This window comes from Ursus americanus, chromosome 7 (assembly GCF_024610735.1).
Source record: "Ursus americanus isolate L20-20 chromosome 7, mUrsAme1.1.p, whole genome shotgun sequence".
NCBI lineage: Eukaryota > Metazoa > Chordata > Mammalia > Carnivora > Ursidae > Ursus > Ursus americanus.
This window is the reverse complement of record NC_142133.1, coordinates 60,114,136-60,134,631: the sequence shown is the minus strand read 5'-3', so window position 1 is coordinate 60,134,631 and position 20,496 is coordinate 60,114,136. Positions and strand designations below refer to the sequence as shown.

The 20,496-nt window shown below is 42.9% G+C and overlaps 1 protein-coding gene across 7 annotated transcripts in view; it reads left to right on the top strand.

The window, feature by feature from the left end:
• The window catches only part of LTBP1 (latent transforming growth factor beta binding protein 1), a 403,697-nt gene extending 384,861 nt beyond the window's left edge, over positions 1 to 18,836 (top strand). For all 7 annotated transcript variants that reach the window (XM_045809100.2, XM_045809101.2, XM_045809099.2 and 4 more), the window contains 3 exons: positions 5,416 to 5,538; positions 9,221 to 9,370; positions 10,557 to 18,836. In XM_045809100.2, the coding sequence (XP_045665056.2) occupies positions 5,416 to 5,538; positions 9,221 to 9,370; positions 10,557 to 10,738 (455 nt within the window). In that variant the 3' untranslated portion in view covers positions 10,739 to 18,836. The remainder of the gene's footprint in view (positions 1 to 5,415; positions 5,539 to 9,220; positions 9,371 to 10,556) is intronic.
• Positions 18,837 to 20,496: the final 1,660 nt, after the last annotated feature.

Here is a 20,496-nt window from a genome sequence, read left to right as displayed (position 1 = left end):
CCTTTATCATCAGTGCTGGATGGCATTTTCTGTCAGTGGTGACTGTGTTTCTAATCTCAGGGCTTTTGCTAATTTCAGTCAGAAATGCCTGTTTATGCTGCTGGCTCAGCATGCCCCGGAGAAATATTCATTCCATTTTCCCTGTCTTCTTCCTTCATTTCCTGCTTGTGTGTCTGTGTTTTCCAAACACCATCATCGATCAATAATATGTGTGGAGGACTCTAAGAAAAACACTCAGTCTAGAAATTTGAGCAAAATGTGGCCTGTTTTTCTTAATGCATAAGAATCAGTCCTTGGATTCTCCTCTATTTGAAAATAATGCACTTCAAACTTTAGAGCCCTGAGTTTTTAGCCTTGATGTGTGGACAATGAAATGCAGCCTCTTCATTTCTCAAAGCAGCTGACTTTAATCTGTCTCAGGACTAAAACTTCACCTCCCAGTCTCCTCACATGTCAGAGTGGCATTGTGACATGTGACTGTCCAGACCAGTCCTGCAGATGGGTCTGTCATCAGGAAGGGAGATTTCCTGCCAGGATATAGTAATGTGCTTCCCATTGCTGCTGACAGCAGAGGCCCCAGGCCCAGTGGCTCCAGGGGGTAATTTTTAAACCTTTTTTTTTTTCAATTTAAAGTTAAAATCAAAGCAGCACCATCTGTCATATGAATCTGCCATACCAGGGAAAGGAGTGTGATCAATGGCCTGGATCTTGTTTAGACCCCTTCGTGACGGTGTCCCACACCATCCCATGTGTGTCTTTCATAGCTTTGATCAAGAGCTTAGCATTTGTCCTTGGGGAAGTAGAGAATGCATTGAGTGGGGGAGGCTTTGAGGTGTGAATATTTCCATTTCCTGTTCATTTCACATTTGTATTGGACTAGATCCCGGATGAACACATTGTATGGTGGCCCAGAAATGGTATTTGCCTCATAAATTATAAGCTTTGCTTAGCAAAATGATTCCTTTGCATCAGTCCCCAGGCAACAAAGCACCTAATCATCGTTGATGTGTTTAAGTAAAGGGTGTTTTAGGGAAAGGACAGTATGTGTTCATCCCCACACATTGAGCTAGGTGAAATGGAGAGCTGAGAGAGTCTCATGTGCTCTCACGGGTAGTTGTGGAAATAGTTCAGGGATCTGCTTTTCCTGGGTTCTCTACCCTCCGCCCACCACAATTCACTGTGTCCCCAAGCTGGAGTGTAGCCATGTCCCAGCCCTAGGGATAGCCAAGGCCATGCACGTCCAAGCTAGGATGGGCTCTGCTTGTGGCTTGGGGTGCACAGAGGCCCAGCAGGTGCTAGAAATGTGCCCGTGCCCAGTTCCTGAGGATGCCTTGTTGAAGACTCAGAAAATTCTGTGATACTCCAGTTGCTCCCCTGGAACCGGATGAGGAGCTTGTCCACTCGAGACCCCTCTAAAGGATTCAGGCATACACAAGAGTTGTTGAATGTCAGTCTCCCTTCTACTTGGAGTTCTGTCGATCTAGTGTTTACTGCTCTCACTGCCTGACACAGTAATTCAGTGTGTCAAGGCAGTCGATGATTCTGTCCCTTCTTGTTTGAGATGAAGTCCATGAAGGCATCTTCCTGTGTTTACTGAGCAAGAGTTTCCCTCTATGTATTTAAAAATTCCAAATAATCTTGAAAGAGTACTTAAAAACATCGAGAGTGTACTTTATTGCTCTTAATTGGCTACACACTTCTTTGCCCACTGACAATTGCTTTTACCTTTTGCAAACACTGAAACCCGTTCTTTTACTGTCTTTGAAAATCCTTCTTTATTTGCACGTGTTCAGTAGGGACTCAGCGACTTTCACCTCGGAGATAAATTGGAACTTCCATTGTCTTGGTAGGTCAAAATTTATGAGCAGTTCTGTAACGCTATCTCATTTTCATATGTCAGTAACGCAGAGGTAGACAAATGAGAATTTCTACCTCCATGTGACAGATATGGAAGCTGAAGCCTGCCCAAAATCGCTAAGCTGAAAAGTAAGTGGTCCAATCAGGACCTGAGCCCCAGCCTTTGCCTCCAGAAGAGCCAGTGTTCCTTCCATTACCCCCACACTCACTTCACCCTTGACCCTGGCCCAGAATGAGAGCAGATGTGCGCGACGGGAGAGGCAGCACAGATGGATTAGGGTAGACCCATCCATGCTCCCAGAAAAATAACTCAAAATGCACATCCTGGTGATGATGGGAACATAGCACATCTCAAATACAAAAGAGCGTATGTTTAATGCAGAAATCACGTTCCAATAACTGACCAAGACTGTTTTGAAATTTGGAATGTGTAATGTATAAGAGAAAGTAAAGCAGCAAAGGACAATCAGTTCTAGAATCCCAAAAATGCATAGCTGAGGAAGAAAGGGGTGGGAGAGAAGATTCGGCGGGTCCCTGAGGTCCCACCCCCTTTCCTCTCCTCTGCTCCCCTTTACCAACCTGGGTCCATTAGAAGCCTGCCTTGGAACCGCTTGGTAGTCCCCAAACACAGCTTATGGCTTGCTTTCTTGACACCTTTGGGCAAGCTCTTTAAAACGAATCCCAAGTACCTTTTCCGGCAAAGGAAATCCTACTCGTCTTATTACTTTCACATCAGGTGCCACCTTTTCCAGACTGCTGTTCCTCCTCTTTACCCTCCCATCTGGGCCCTTTCTTTTGCAGTGCTAGATTTTGAGAGCTTGGAGGGGAGGGACCAGCTCATTTCGTGGTAGAGGAGGGATAGTCTAGGGGAAGACCCAGGCCTAAGGGCCAGACAGCCCTGAACAGCCCTATGTCATTTGACAGCTGGAGCCCCTCGAGTCTCAGCGAGGCTTCCCCGCCGAGCAGATGTCAGATGGAACCATGCTCAGCCACCTCTAGATTCAGTCTTACAAACTAAGAGTATGGATTTATTTGTAATAACTACTCTTTTTTTTAAATGTTTTTTTATTATATTATGTTAGTCACCATACAGTACATCCCCGGTTTCCGATGCAAAGACCGATGATTCATTAGTTGCGTATAACACCCAGTGCACCATGCAATACGTGCCCTCCTTACTACCCATCACCTCTATCCCATTCCCCCACCCCCTTCCCCTCTGAGGCCCTCAGTTTGTTTCTCATAGTCCATAGTCTCTCATGCTTCATTCCCCCTTCTGATTACCCCCCCTTTCTTTATCCCTTTCTTCCCCTACCGATCTTCCTAGTTCTTATGTCCCATATATGAGAGAAATCATATGATAATTGTCTTTCTCTGCTTGACTTACTTCACTTAGCATGTAATAACTACTCTTGATCACAGCCATTGCTTGGATATAAAATATTGAACAATCTCCCTTTCAGATGTACAATGAATATATAGAAAAAAGTCAGGAAGAGAAAATGACCTCAGCTTTTGAAACTTGTAAACGTTTCCACAATCTTGCTCTCACAGGGAATTCCTTAATTCTTTTTCAAACTTGAAGCAGAACTGACAACCATTTGTGTTCTCTTTGCTTTCAGTTGTGTGTGGATTTGGGGGGCGGGGCAGGGGGAGTCAAGGATTTTTTTCCAGGCTCAGCTATTTCCTTAATGAAGTTAATATTTCTTCTGAAATGGTTTCATGCAGAAGTGTTGGGGTATCTGGGTCTGTATGCTATTTCTGGAATGCTTCCACACAAGGAGAATTTGAGGAAGGGGCAACCATAATCTTACCTGTCCAGGGTCTTTCCTGACCTTATGCTTCCTTTGTGCAATTCTAGGAGAGAATTGTGTGAGTGTCTGTGCATACACGTGTGCTCACGCACACACACACTCACCTTTGCCTCCTTAAAGTGGGGGTGGAGGGTTGAAAGCCTGAGAGTTCATACTATTGCCCTAGGGCATTTCTTTCTTCCTTTTTTTTTTTTTTTTTATTTTATTTGTTTATCAGAGAGAGCACAAGCAGGGGGAGCAGCAGGCAGAAGGAGAAGCAGGCTCCTTGCTGAGCAAGGAGCCCGATGTGGGACTCGATCCTGGGATCATAACCTGAGCTGAAGGCAGCCACTTAACCCTCTGAGCCACCCAGGCATCCCTGCCCTAGTGCATTTCTTTAGTTTCATACCTCACAGGAAGAAGCAGAAGAGAGGAAAACTCCCCCCAGTCTACAGTCCAGGCAAGTGTGGCTGTTGCTTTGTGTGACTGTCCTGAGTGTGTCCGTCCACTCCTGGGGCCTCCGGACTGGAATCCCCAGTTCTGGCAGAGCCACCGAAGTCTGAGGAGCCCCAGGATTTTCACCATCTGCTAGATAAATTCTTGAGCAGTGTATTTCCATACAACGTGAATTCCAAACGTGAAGCTACCCCTTCTAAAGCTTTCTTCTCTAGACCTGCCCCGTAACTCAGCTCCGAAACTCAAGCAGGAGCTTAGGACCATGAAATGCCTTGAAAGCTCAGTAACCCTGGAACATCTGGAAAACCAAGATCCCATGCACTGGCTGGGTCCTGTGAGGGGACTACAGGAGAGTTTAGAAGAAGGTGGCCATGGGGCTGACCCAGCTTTGACTAGGAATATGGCCTCTGGAAAGTGATAACTGCAGAAGAATCTGTCTGGGGTGCAGAAGAGGTAAAGGCAAGGATTTCCAAGGAGCTGAATAGTGGTAGGAGAGGCAGAATGTTCAGTGTGCACACTGGACCTTCATTACTGAGTTCAAATTTGCCAACGCCATATACCAGCGGTCACTTAACCACTGTTTCCGTTTCCGCTTCCTCATCAGTGAAATGGAGGTGATAATGGTACCTCTTCATAGGGTGGTGTGAGCATTTTAGTGCCTTAATGTATAGTAAGTGCTTAGAATAGTACCTGGCTCAGAGCAAGCATCATACGACTGTTAGCTACTCTTATTACTACGACCATTACTACATTATTATGATCATCCTCATTGTTACCATAATACTGTGTTCATCGGACCAGGCCTTGAGTGTAGAATTAAAATAGTCATAATACTGGCATCGTTGCTTGGTTGTATCATTCTGGGATCACCACAGATACATCTTTGCTGTCTCTTCTGAGTGAAAACGTACCTGTCTGTAAGAACGACTGTACCTTTCCAGTGATAACACCTGATGGTTGCAGATAAAGTCATTCTTCCGAGACACCTGCGGCCCTCTGAGTGCTGGCTCATCTGTGGTTCCTTACTCTCCTGGAATCCATTCTGCCGACTGTTCAGCTGCTATGTTTGGTCTTCAGTGTAGATCTTAGTTACGCTCTCCAGCATTTCATTGGGGGGGGGGGCGGTGAATACAGCTCCCGTAACAAGTGTGGAGACGAGCTCCAGCATCAGTGGCACACATGTATGGGAGACGGGGCGTGGGGTGGACGGGGCCCTGGCCGGTCCCCAGTGCCCTGAGCTGTGAGGGGGTGTATCCAGGTGCCATCAAACAGCCATGATGTCTCACACTGCTTGTCATTTCCTTCTCAGACGACTATGCCCAGCTGTGTAACATCCCCGTGACGGGACGCCGGCGCCCATATGGACGGGATGCCTTGGTCGACTTCAGCGAACAGTATACTCCGGAAGCCGATCCCTACTTTATTCAGGACCGTAAGCAAAACTTTTCCGTTGTGTTGAAACAAAATTATGGTTAAAGGTTAGTCAGTGATTCTCAAAAGGTGGCCCCCAGGAATTTGTCAGAAATGTGAGCTTTGGCCCCCCACTCCAGACCTGCTGGATTGGACAGTGGGGTGAGACCCAGTAGTTTTACCTGCCCTCTGAGTAAGCCTTATGTACGCTTGAGTTTGGGAGATACTGGATCAAATTATTGGCATGCTGATGGGGATGCTATTATGTTTACTTTCTTTGAAGTAAAAAAAAATTAATATCCATAATAAAATCATTTATTTACTCATTACATGGTGGCCTAATATAATGGGTTTTCTTGAAAGCCTGGTTATAACTGCCATCTTTTTCCACACAAGAAAATGACATGTTAACTGTGCCACGTTGATCTTTACAGGGATTTTAGAGTGGGAGGTCAAACGAATTGCGCTTCTGGTCAGAAATTGTTAGAATCCACTCGTGAGGGGATTTATTCAGTAAGGAAGGATGCATGCCGGCTTTGCTGGGATTTGCAGGCAGAGTTTTTTTCTGTGGAAGGTAGAGTGTGCCTGTGTGAACCCTGATCCCATTTAGAAAAAAAAAATGTCTGACAGTTAACAGGAGTGTGTGGGGTAAGAAAGCCATTCAAGCTAAAAGTTTCTCTGGGGGGAAGCCACAGCTTTTCAAATTCCAAATACAGTATTGGTGAAGAATAGGTTGCTCACTTCAAGAACGGGAATGGGGACATGCGGATTCCAGTAGCCTCATCCGCATCTTCCAGAGGGGCCCTCCTGGCAGTGGGCAAAACCACACCAGATTTTTAAGGCAGGGAATTCCTGCAGACCAGGGAGTTGGAGTTAGGACTTTGGAGACACTGCTGAATTGCAGACTACAAGGAAGCCTTTTCTTTCTTTGGACCCTGTTACCTGTGAACAAAGCACACTAGCCATGACCTGGTTCCTGAGGAGCAACCCAAGCTTTGTGGCTCCATTTGGAGCGACTTCAGTTCTCAGAGTGTTTCCTTCACTCGCTTCCCTTCTCTTTCTTTCCCTTGCCTTCCTTTGGTTTTTTCGTTGGATGCATGTATTGATCATTCAGCAGAATTAAGAGTGCTTCAAGATTTACGTGAAAACAGCATTGTATCAATCCAGCCAAGGTGATTAACACACACCTGTGTTACCCTCACCCAGGTGTAGAACATTACCAGCATCCAGAAGGCGCCTGAAGCCCTTTCCCAGTCAGGTCCCCCGCCCCAAGGGTAACCACTCTCCGAACTTCTAATACCTTCAATTATTGCTTTTAATCAACAGCATACAACCATGTACTACATCATGAAACGTGTCTAAATACACTGACAGGTATAAGACTTACCACTTATAATTTCTACACTTACCTATGAATATGTTACAGGTCAATGGGCATTTACCTTTAAAAGAATGAAAAGGGAGAGCTTGCATGCCCCATAAATCCGAAATAACAGGTTAAGTGTCTAGGCAACCATGGCACAATCCTCCGGTTCCTATGTCACATTAGATAGAGTTCAGATTCTAGGAATTTTCATGTTGAAATGTTCTGGCTTGAGTACCTTTTTTTTTTTTTTAATGCTGACGTTGCTTTAGAACTCTTCTTTAATTCACTGCAATGTTAAGAAATAAACATGTTGGTGTCACATCAGTTTCCTATTTAGCAACATAGGAAGCTGAGATGCAAATCTTAGACCTTGAGCTTTGACTCTGTCACTGGCCTTTAAACTTACTACAAGTTACGAGAAATAGCTCCTCCTTCCCGGACCAGGAGGAAGGACTTTCTGGCCTTGTTAAAGAAATGATCATACTGGGTAGATAGTAACAGAGAGAAGGCCGAGGTTTCTTATCTCCTGACTTCTGGTTATTTAAGAAAGTTGATCTGATAGCTGGGGGTACCTTTAGTTAAGGCAGTGTTTTATAAAAGTGGACTCTCCTGGAGCAGAAATCGTTTTTTTTTCTATAAAGGACTAGAGAGTAAAACTTTTAGTCTTTGAGGGCCTCCAAAAGGCTCTGCAGACCTCCTCAGCCCTGCTATCACGAAAGCAGCCACAGACAGCACGTCGCAAATGGATGTATCTGTGTTTCAGTAAAACTTTATTTAGAAAAGGAGGGAGCCAGCCACATTTGGAGCGGGGGCTATACTTTGCTGACTCCTGTAGAAGTGTTTTCAACAGTCTACTTGATGTGTGTGTAGGAGTTTTTAAAATTTAATTCCATGTTTTAATTTATGTAATAATGAAAATTTTTAGTAGTTATAAAGTCAAAATGATTCTGCATAGTACCTGGAATTTGAAAATATTTTCGTAGATTAAAACTTTATTTTCTTAAGTATTTTTCAAACTGGCTTTGGGCCCCAATGACATATTCTTGATGGTCTTTCATTTTTTTATCCCCTTCAAAATTTTTAAAAGGGCCTTTCTCGGGTGCATTAATTTTTAAAATCACTTGAGTTACACCTTACAGCCCTGCATAAGCAATGATATTTTGCTGCCCCCTGCAGTTCCACTGGAGAATTACTTCAGAGGCCAGATGCAGAGTTAACGGCCATATTTTGAATTTTATTTTTTAACGCTGATACATGATGAGGTTCAGAAGTGAGAGCCCACATCAACAGTGTGTCTGTGTCACCATGGATTTATATTTACACGTTTTCTCTCTAGAAAGAGAGCTAAACACTCTTGATGCCTGTTTAATCTGTTTTTACATTACTAAACCTTAGTTCTCAATCAGTTTAAAGATATCTAAACCATAAAAAGAATCAAACAAAGACTTCTTTGTTTCCCTAAAAAAAATATTTTTGGCTTTCTAAACCCAAGTATGATGTACTTTTCTCGTTTATCAGGATGTTTCCAGTTCCTTTTACTGTCTTTATCCTTTGATCTCCTGAGAGCCCTTTTGTAAGGCTCATTCCAAAGCTAGAGCAAACAAACAGACTTTACAGGGCAAGGCCAGCCTGGCTTTTCACTGCTTTTTGGGGAACTCCAAGTGAAAAACCACCGCCTGAAATTCTCATGGATCTTCTGAGCAAATGTCTGCTGCACTGTGATAGTGGCTTCCATTGGTTCCTGAACGTTGTTCTGCCATTTGCCCTACTGAGAAATCAGGAAATTTGGGATTTTAGATAAACACTTCTATTAAGTAAGGGAAAGAGAAAAAAACAATACTTTATCATTTTTTGTGATTGTAATACAGAATATCGGAATTCAAAATGTAGGCTACTCACGCACAATATATACAAAGTTTTTAATATCTATGCTTAATGTTGTATACAGATATATTCAGCATGAAATTTTACTGCTAACTTTAATGCATCTGAAATAGGTGTCTGAAATATGAATATATGATGAACCATATTTCTTTGTTTTGCAATTTCTGCAAAATTCTGAATTCTGCAAATTCTGCAAAAGGAATTTCTGCAAATTTCTTTAAGATTTTTTTTTTTTTGAGAGAGAGAGAGTGCAAGCAGAGGGGAGGAGCAGAGGGAGAGAGAGAGAATCTTCAAGCAGACTCCTCGACCACGGAGCCCAGCGCAGGGCTTGATTCCACGACCCCGATATCATGACCTGAGCCGAAATCAAGAGCTGTCTGCCCACCCGACTGAGCCACCCAGGTGTCGCAGAGGCTGCAGATTTCTAACCTGGCTCCTGTCTTCTCCTTTCCAGGTTTTTTAAATAGCTTTGAGGAGTTGCAGGCTGAAGAATGTGGCATCCTCAATGGGTGTGAGAATGGCCGCTGTGTGAGGGTGCAGGAGGGTTACACCTGTGACTGCTTTGATGGGTATCACTTGGACATGGCCAAGATGACCTGTGTTGGTAAGGATGATGTGTGTCCTGTGGCAAGTTATTCTTGTCCTAACATTGCCTGTGACCACAGATCTCATATAACTGAGTACATTTAAGATTGATCTGCTGTGTCGGTTTGGGAAGAGGAGAGAAGTTCTGGAGATGGACGGTGGTGATGGTTGCACAACAGTGTGAATGTACTTCATGCCACTGAATGAGCCACTTAAAAGTGATTACAATGGCTGATTTTATGTTTTGCATATTTTATACCACAATTAAAAAAAATAACACTGATAGTTCATTTAAGAAGTCATATAGTGGTAGGTCGGGAAGAAAGGACAATGTTCTCGGTAATGGATTTGATTCTTCTAACTTCAGCTTTTGACTCTGCAGTAAGTAATGTTTTCCCTCAGTGCCTGACACCAGCAAAAGGGAGTGTAAATGTCTGAAAAAAATATAACTGTGGTGTAATCATTCTGGAGAACGTTCCTTCTCCAACTCCCTCTCCCTCTCTGTCTCTCGCATGGCCCTCCCTTCTATTTTTAAAAGACTGGTAAGCATACCTTTACTCTTCCTCATGTGATCTGTGACACCTTCCAGGGTCTGGCCCTTGAATTCCAGGTTTTTCCTATTTCTGTGGCTCTCCTGCTCCCTCCAGCAGCAACCCCCTTCCCCACTTCAGTTTTGTTTGTCTCCGTCAGTGGTGGGTCTGGAAAAGAGGTAAACCTGGGTTATTACAGGTGTTTCGAGTGCATTTCTTTCCTGTGGAAAGAAACCTAAGAAGGTAACTCGAGCCTTTACAGAGGCTGCCTCGAGGGCTCTCTGCTCACTTGTTTGCTTCTTACTTCGGTGTATTCCTGTCGACAAATCTGAACAGTTTTTCTGTACCTGCAGAAGGGAATTTAGAAGTAGGAAAGTTCGTCCAGCTTTCTTGAGTCTTGACTATGAAGTGTCAACCCGGCCACATGTGCATGTTGTGTTAAAAGGGAAGAAAATTCTAGAACCTCTCAGATCTAGAAAGTTGTATTTATCTTGCATGGGATTGCAACAGACAGTAGTGAGAAAGACTATCCAGTTTATTGGGAGGAGAGCAGAGCACCACCAGGCTGAGTTCCCGGCCGGAGGCCTCGATGCCTCAGGTAAGCTGTAGGTTGCTTACATCTCCTCTCAGAGTGATGGGAGAGCTTGTTTACCTGCGTGGTTTGGCTTATTGCAGATGTAAACGAATGCGATGAGTTGAACAACCGGATGTCTCTGTGCAAGAATGCCAAGTGCATCAACACTGAAGGCTCCTACAAGTGTGTGTGTCTGCCTGGCTACGTACCTTCTGACAAGCCCAACTACTGCACTCCGTTGAATACCGCCTTGAATTTAGAAAAAGACAGTGACCTGGAGTAAAAGAGAATCTATATAACCTAAGCCCATATACTCTGCACTGTGTAAAGGAGAAGAGAGAAATGTATTATACTTGAGACATTGCACCTAACCCCGAAAGTCGGAAATACGGCAACACCATGGAGTTATGTATCCTCGGAAGGAAGATGAGAGGATCCAGTGGGAGCCTGACTGGTGTGACAGACCAAATGGACATTTCTCTGAAAAACCAGTATATATAGTCTGTTCATATGTAAAATTCAGTGGAAAAGAGGCGGAACAGTGCTATTATTTTAAACAGAAGGTTGTATTATGATGTTTTTGTTTTGTTTTGTTTTTACTATTGCTTGATTAAATTCGGCATTTAAATAGTGGTGGAAATATTTTATATAATTTTCATTTTTTGGTTGTGCAGTTCCTTGGCTACTGTTTTTCTTCAGATTTTTTTTTTCATTCTCAAGTGCACAAGTCTCTGATAAAATATTGTTAAACTGTATTATAAGTATTGTTACACACGGTTACGTTACTCCTGGTCTGGAGCATTTTTAAAATCCAAACTGTCTGTCCTGTGGAGCAGGCAGTGATTTTTGTTCCAAAACTTTTATGCACATTTGGAAGAAAGTACTTTATATTTACGGCGTATTGTCTGATTTCAATGTCCGTTCTTAGCCAAGCTGCTAGTAGGCATCGATTGGATCCTTTCCTGCATTGAAATGGAAGAACTAAGGAGCTTACGTTAGTATTGTAATCGTGTAAAGTAAGCCCAGCGACATTTTTGGAAAACTTGATGATCCGACCGTATTTACCATTGTATGTTAAAGCAAAATAAATCACCATTTTTTTAGAAAAAAATATCCTACCTGAGAGTAACTGTCAATGAGTATTTGTGTACAAGCTGTATCCCCCTCCCCCATTTATTTTTACGAGTGGTTCTCCAGTAATGTAAAGTCTTTTACAGTTAATTATTAAAGCTGTTAGATATTGTTAGGGACTGAATTGTGTCCACCCCCAAGATTCATATGTTGATGTCCTAACCCTCTAGTACCTCAGAATGTGACTGTATTTAGAGAGAGGGTCTTTAAAGAGGTAATTAGGGTTTAATGCAGGTTTTGGGGCGGGCCCTAACCCGATATGACTGGTATCCTTATAAGAAGAGGAGATGAGGACAAACAGAAGAAAGAGCATATGAAGAGCCGGGGAGAAGACTGCCATCTCCAAGCCAAGGAGAGAGGCCTCAGAAGACATCAGCCCTGCAGTGCCTTGATCTCAAACTTTTAGCCTCCTGAATTATAAGAAAATTAATTTGTGTCTAAGCAACCCAGTCTGTGGTACTTAGTTACAGTAGCCCTGGCAAACGGCACAGATACAGATCACAGACAGATACCACACGAACAGGGAAAACAGCTTTCGAGGTTCTAGTCCCTGCTTAATTTCCCGCTATAGTCACACAATTGTCAAAGTGAGTTTCAGGATCCATTTTTTTTTGCTTCATAAAAGCATCTGAGTTTAAAGAAAAACAATGAAACTATGTATGGGGATACCCAGCAGATAATCTCGTTTAACATTTTCCTGAAATACAGGACTTTGGTTTCTAATACCTGTAGTAGGAAGAATAATGGGATATCAAAGAGGTCCCTGTCCTCTTCCCTAGAGCCTGTGAATATGTTGCTGTATGTGGCAAATAGAAATTAAGGTCACAGATGGAAGTAAAGTTAAGCAGCATTAATAGGGAGATTATCCAGGTAGGCCCAGTGTAATCACAAGTGTGGAAGAGGGAGATAGAAAAGGAGAGTCTGGGGCAAGTGTGAGACTCAGGTGAGAAAGACTTCTTTTCCCTGCTGGCGGCAGAAGAAGAGGCAAGAGGGTATGAGCCGAGGAATGTGGCTAGCTTCTAGAAGCTGGAAGAGGGAATGTACCATTCTCCCCTAAAGCCTACAGAAAGCATAACTCTCTTGACACCTTGATTTCCAGCCAGTAACATGGATCCACTTCCAACCTGTAGAACCGTAAGAGGACAAATGTGTGTTGTCACAAGCCATAAACTTGCGATAATTGGTTGCAGCAGTGACAGAAATCTAAAACGTCACCCAAGCATCAAAAAATGGACCTCTCAGCATTTTCAACTGATGTTTATATATGTTTATATATATATTACATTGATATCCCCCAAAACTCAGCACAAACATTTTAAATAAAATGACTCGTTGGAGCAGGTCTTGAATTATATTCCAAATGTTAGCATAGTGGGAATCATTGCGGATATTTGAAAAGCACCAAGACTATCAACGAAGTGGATATGCTCTGGGATGTTGCTGGCCAGCTCACATGCTGTTTTGAATGCATTTCCACAATGTTTTCCAAGTCTGCCTACCCATTATTTTTACCTAGTTTTGTACACACCCCCCAAAAAACATTTTATTTTTTGTAATAATACACAATTCTTTTTAGCTCCTTTCAGTAGTTACTGCAATTCTACTTTCAATGCCTATTGTCCTCGAAACCACAGGTTAAGGATTCTATGCCAGTGGTTCTAATTCATTGGCCATGAAGAGACAGGTGCATAATGGAGCACATTCTGATTGTTATACTGGTTATATAATCCGTTATGCTAATACATGTATTTTCCGACTGCCTGAGCAAGAGTCCATCCACAGAACGAGTCTGCTTACCTTGAAATACCAACAGTCTCTTCTCTTGTCATAAAAATCAAACTTTGCTCCAGAAACACTAGACCTGGCTATCTGATTGAAACTTACATAATTTGAAGTTATGCTCTTGAAATCTGCCATGTTAGTCAAAATGACCACTAAATACAAATGTAGAAAACCAACCCCATAAACATATCGAAGGTGCTTTATACAGTTTCACCCACATTCCTCTAAAAAAACTGCATATACGTTCAAAAGAATACCACAATTTAGCTTTAGTATTTTCACATACAGAATTTCTTACTCTAAAATGTACTTGAATTTTACTGGGAGATCTTAATGTCTTCATATTGGCAGAAATGACAAATCCGATATGCTTAAAAATGAGGCTCATGAACATTTCATTTGGGTCATCAGTGCAAGAAAACAACATGCATGTCAGTGTTCCATGTTCTCCTTGTGCAGACAAACCAGAACCATGGATTTAGGAATTGTTCTAATACCAGCATTGAAATATTACGATCCTAACACTCTCTTCACCCTTCAAATAGGAATGACTTAAGTATGTACTGGAACATCTGTGATTGCTCAAATCTTTGGTAAGAAGAGAACAATGGCCGTCATTGATCAGTGTCGCAGGGATGGGGAATCACAATTAGGAGCAAACTCTAAGGGGAGGAATCATCTGCAAAGTGCAGGAATAAACCACAGTCTGATAAGACAGAAGACACCGTGGGGGAAAGAGTTCCTTCATTTCAGATAAAACATTTGTAATCATCACAGGAATATGAGATTCCTCTAACCAACTTTCCCCTCTCTTTAAGAGTAGGATGGCCACCACTGGAGGAAGAAATTATTGCCCAAGTCATTTATGAAGAGGATTTTTCTTTTTATCGTGCCCCTGAGTGTAACTAGAGCAGGCTTTGCTATCTTGTGACCAGACACAGAATATTCAACAGGACGCTGATAATCTATCTCGATGTCCCCCACCCCCAACACATACACATACGTAAGAATTCACTGAAATCTGAGATGCGCGGGTGGCTCAGTCGGTTAAGCATCCCCTTTGGCTCAGGTCATGATCCCTGGGTCCTGGGATCAAGTCCCATGTCAGAATCCCTGCTCAGCGAAGAGCCTGCTTCTCCCTCTGCCTGCTGCTCCCCCTGCTTGTGCTCTCTCTGTCTCTCTCTGACAAATAAATAAAATCTTTTTAAAAAAATTCACTGAAATCTGTGTAAGTATCTGGATTTTTCTGGAGAAAATCTTCTGGAGTCAGACACTCAGATTGTGGTCCTCAGACCATTTGTTTCCTGAGAGAGATTGAGAAATGCAGAATCTCAGGCCTGTGTGCCAAGACCTTCCAGATGATTTCTGTGCATATAAAATTTTCAGACACAATTTTCTGAGCAAGCAGATTGGTTTGTTTGGCTGCATATGATTTGGGGAGTTTGAAAAACTGACGAGCCTATCCCCAGAAATTCTGATTTAGTGTTCTGGGTGTAGAGGAATTCTTGGTGAATTGCTACTGTGTATCAGTGACACCTGCCCTTACTACCTCATGGGAGTGTAGAAGGGATCAAAACAAGATCATATCTATGAGCCAGGATTCATTGTGTGCGGATAAGGAATGATCAGTCATTGCTCTGTGCCACTAACTGCCCTTTAAAACCTTGACTCTTGTACACGCTCCTTTGTCGACGATGAATAATTAGTCTGGACTCCTTCTTCTTGATTCCCTTCCCTGCTTCTTTCCTCCAAACCTGAGGCTTCCCTTGGATACACTTTGATTTAAACTGTTCATATCCCCACAATCTGGAGACTCAACTCTTTCCCATTTGCTGAAATAATTTCCTGGAGGAATTGCTGCAATGGAACATCAGAAACAAAAGATCTTAGAGGGACAGACTAGGAGATGTACGTGTAACTTCAGAAGTCATCTAAACCTTCTGCAGAAAATAAGGCAGGGGATTTTGGAGACAAAATCAGAGTAAGAAGTATTAGAAGGTAGATGGGAGAGAAGATGGGCATGAGAACAAAATGACCTCACCTGCAGCAGGTAGTTAAGTGTCATTCAAGACTCGCAGTTTTAAGACTTCAGTATTAAAGGTTTTCTTGGATCCTCTCGTTTTTGGAGAAAAATGACCACACTGACCCACATAGTCTGGACCGTACCTGAGATTTTGTTCTCTAACCTCGAAGAAGATCCTGAGGCACAGACAGGGACCTAGAAAGGAGGTCCTGGCATCAGAGTAGTTTGGCCTTGGTGACTCAGTGGGAAGAGGCCTGGAGCCCTGTCCACCACCCTCCAGCCACGCTCAGCTGATGGGCTGGCTGTTCCTGGACCGAGTGGTAGCCTCCTCAGTCTGGGAGCACCCAACCTGCTTTTTAGCAAAGGCCATGGCGTTTAGCTCGAAGACCAAGAAGCTGTAGGGTGAATAAGGAGTTGACCATAAGAGCAGCCAAATCCTTCTGTCCAACTGCCATTCATAATTTTCAACTTCTAATTTCAAAATGACTTGGCTGGAAGCAAGGGTTGGGGACTAGGACAGGAACCTGTGGACTCCTTGCACCTATGGACATTGAATCAAAGTTTGGAGAGTAATTAAATATTCTCCAAAGTCTCCCAGCCTGGTACGGATGGGGCAGAAACTTACTTCCTGTGGGATATCACTGCTTCCCTCATCATCAAAGCCTTCTATGCTTCTCTTCATCAGCACTGTCCGGCAGAACTTTCTGTGCTGATGGAAAGGTTCTGTATCTGAGCTGTCCAGTGTGATAGCCGGTAGCCACAAGTGGATATTGAGCACTTGAAATGTAACTAGTGTAACTAAGGACCTGAGTTTTTAATTTTACTTTTCTTTGAATAGCCTGGCTAGTGACTACCATGTTGGTCAGCACAGCCTGGGGATCTGACCCTTCACTGGCCTTTCACCAGGACCCATTCTCTCCCGATCGCTTCTCCCAATCTATAGTCCCTAGTGCATTACTAGGCAGAAGGCTGTTTGTGGTAAAGAAACGATGTCTTTATTCCGGCAAGTGCCCTCCAAAGCAAATATGCAGTTAGTGTTTAAGAAAATCAACAAGTGAAATCACATCACTCATCATGTCTCATCTTCAGAGATAGCCCACACGCTTCATTTTTGCAAAATATAACCAGTTTTGCCATAGTAGCAGAGAATGCCATGAAGAAGACCACAGAGCCCTGAACTCTGAGAAAGGGCCAGAGATAGACACCAAGAGAGGGAGAACTCCTCTTTAGCCCCTCTGACCTTCTTTATCATAACTCCAGGTTTCTCCAAATTCGGTCACTAATGGAACATCAGCATCACCTGGAAACTTGCTAGAAATGCAAATCCTCAGCTCTACCTCACACCCACTGGACCAGAAACTCTGTGGGTGCCATACAGCAATCTGTGTTTTAATAAGCCCTCCAGAAAATCCTGATACATGATAAAGTTGGAGATTGCTGCCCTAAATAATCATCTGTTCACTAGGCAACAGGTGCTCACTGGGCTCCAGGAATCAGAATACTTTTTTCAAGAATGTCCAGCCCCCTCAGTGCCCTCCACTGGAGGGGCCCCAAATAAATGCTGACTTTCTGAGCACGTCATCCAGTAGATATTTCTATTTACTGAAGGTCTACTAGAGCACAACACTAATTATTTTTTGTACGTTGCACATTTAACCAATTAATCTGAGTATTGAGAGGTGTTGGTGGAGCTGGCTGTTACCAGCTCCTGAGAGCAACCATACATATCTACTCTCAACCACATTGGTGGCTGGAAATTGGCCATGATGAGAGTATTTACATCACAGAAATTGGCAAACAGCTGATGATTAAACATTTATCAGTATACCACTGAATCATCCTTTCTTATAAAAGGAAGGAAACAGGATCAGTGAAGTTGAGTTGGCCAAGATTGCGTATGTATGAATTTTAACCCAGATCTTATGAACTCTAAAACCAGCCTGGTTTTGTTACAGGGCTCTCCTGGTGATACTTGAGTTTCACTTAACTGGGGGCATCCAGAGTCTAAATAGGAGAAACAGACACCATGCCTAGAAGGCACCAGGCTCAGAGTACCCTTCTATAGAGCAGAGGAGTCTCAAACAGGTAGGTGGGATTCCTATGAGGGAAGATTGTATTAATCATATAATAAAGCCACACTTTCTGGGCTGGCTTAACAATTTTTCAAAACATTTCCCTTCAAGAAAGTCTTTCATGTTTAAGTTTTTCTTGGCTCCTTTTTCTTGGAAAAATTGGTCACACTGACCCACAAGTTTAAATTTCAAGTTTAACTGGGATTTACTCTCTCATCCTGACCAGGATCTTGAGGTGCAGACAGGGATTTTGATAGGGAGTGCATTGGACATGTGGATAATTTAGGGAGCAATGTCATCTTTCTTTTTAAAAGATTTTATTTATTTAACAGAGAGAGAGCACGAGCAAGGGGGAGCGACAGAGGGAGAAGGAGAAGCAGACTCCCCGATGAGCAGGGAGCCTGACAACAATGTAGGGCTCGATCCCAGGACCATGACCTGAGCTGAAGGCAGACCCTTAACCAACTAAGCCACCCAGGAGCCCTGAGAACAATGTCATCTTAACAATACCAAGCCCATGAACATGAGATGTCTTTCCATTTACGTAGGCCTTCAATTTCTTTCAACAGTGTAATATAGTTTTCAGAATATAAATGTTACATTATCTTGTTAAAGTTATATTTTCTTCTTTTTGATGCTACTATAAATGAAAGTGTTTTCATAATTTCAATTTCAGTTTACTTTTTGCTAGTATGTAGAAATACAGTTGTGTTTTGTATATTGACCTAATATCCTACAATCTTGCCAAACTCTGAAGTTCTGTTTTTAGTGAATTCCTTAGGATTTTCTTTTCTTTTAAAGCAATGCAGCTGCATTTCTTTCCATTTTTTAAGGTTTTTAAAAAGATTTATTTATTTTATTTATTTGAGAGTGGGGGGCGAGGGGCATAGGGAGAGGGAGAGAGAATTCTCAAGTAGACTCCCCACTGAGCACGGAGCCTGATGTGGGGTTCAATCCCAGGACCCTGAGATTATGACCTGAGCCACAACCAAGTTTGGCCACCCAAGCAACTAAACCACCCAGGTGCCCCAGGATTTTATATATACAAGATTATGCCAACCACAAAAACAGTTTTAATTCTTCCTTTCCAATCTGGATACTTTGTGTTCCATTTTCTTCCTTAATTGCCCTCGTTAGGACCTCCTTTACAATGTTAAATAGAAATGCTGAGAGCAGACATCTTTGTGCTGTGCCTGATTCTTAGGGGAAAAGGATTCAGTGTTTCACCATTAAGTATGATTGATTGATTGATTTTTTCAATGTTAAGTCTGATTTAACTGAAGCTTTTCATAGATGTTTTTTTATCATGTTACAGAAGTTCCCTTCTATTCCTTGTTTGTTGAGGTTTTAATTATAAAGGCCTGTTAAATTTTGTGAAGTGCTTCTTTTGTGTTTATTGAGATGATTGTGTGGCTTTTGTCTTGCATTAATGTGGAGTATTACATTAATTGATTTGCCAATGTTAAACAAATCTTGCATTCCTAAGATAAATTCCTTTTGGTCATGGTATATAATCCTTTCCTATATGTTGCTGGATTCAATTTGCTAGTATTTTGGAGGGGATTTTTGTGTCTATGTTCATGAAAAATACTGATCTATAGTTTTCTTTCGATGCCTTTGCCTATTCTTGGTATCAGAATAGTCCTGGCTTCAGAGAGTAAGTTAGGAAGTATTTCCTTCTCTTATTTTTAAAAGAGTTTGTGAAGAATTGGTTTTAATTCTTCCTTAAATGTTTGATAGAATTCAGGAAATTGGTCATAGGCTTTTCTCTGGGGGAAGGTTTTTGATAACCAATTCAATCTCTTTACTTGTTATGGGTCCATCCAGCTTTTAAAACAGAGAAGACCTTTTCTCTTGTTGGTATGTACTCACCTTGGATGCACAATCCCAACAGCCAAATCTAACTCGTCACTAGTGTCCTTAGGAGCCAGGGCAAGATAGAGCTGAGACCTGGGAAGGACCAGGCAGGGCCTCAAAGGCACCTGCTAGGTCCCTCAGTTGCCCCCCTCTCAACTATAGGTGACAGTGGATCTGGCTTCCTTTGGGCACTATGTCCACAGTGACTTGCCTCTAGAGCTTTCTGCCCTTCATTTCTGCCCTGATGGGCACCCAGGAATGCAGCCTCAGCTCAGTTCTCCCCTTGGCTGTCTCTCTTTAGGAATCCCATTGGAATCACCCTCGTTACCTGGCCTGCATTGTCCTCTTGGACTTTGTCCACTCAACAGCACCAGATGGTTTTCTCCAGGCCAACCCACACAGCAGTGCGTTCTCCTGGGAGGCTCTCTTGTTTTCACCACTCTCATCGAATCTACTCTGAAAGCTGATTCTCCTCCTCCATCCTAAGCTATTCATTTAGCTTTCATCCCCTTGCTCTCCTGGCATGTTTATGGGAAATGCTAGGTTCATGTAGATGTTTGTAAGAGGCCCTGGAGATCTGCCCTCATGTTACAGGTGAGAACTTTTCCCGTAAGAGGCTGATCACCTACCCTGGTCAAGGACCCACAGCACTGGGACTGGATGAGCCTGGCCTTGTCCCAGCAGGGTGCTTTCAGCCACGCCTGCATTAACCACCCCTTTCTGTGCCATCTCTTTCTGGTCTTCTTTTTCAAACATTAAAGCTACTATTCACTGGTGACTTCTGTGCCAAGCCTGCCATCTAATGCTCACGAGAACTGTCCTTCTTGTTACAGAGGTTGGGAGGTTAAGGACCTTGTTCAGGGTCCTGCAAGGAATAATACCCAGAGCTTCAACTGAGTTCCCAGCCCATACTTCTACCCACTACACTTGAATTTCCCATTGCCCAGGAAGAAAGCACACACTTCTCAGTTGACAACAGAAAATAAAAATGACTATAGAGGAGATTCTCCTGTAGAGTCTCTCAGGGCAAACCGTTTATCAGGCTCCTAGTTAGCATTAGTGAGTCCCAGGACACAGAGGTGGAAGCAGCATGTCAGGCTTGGGTGCTGAACCTCATCCCATTCATTCCCCTCAATGAAGATGAGTGCTGCTGTGTGCTGGGCAGCGTCCCAGGTG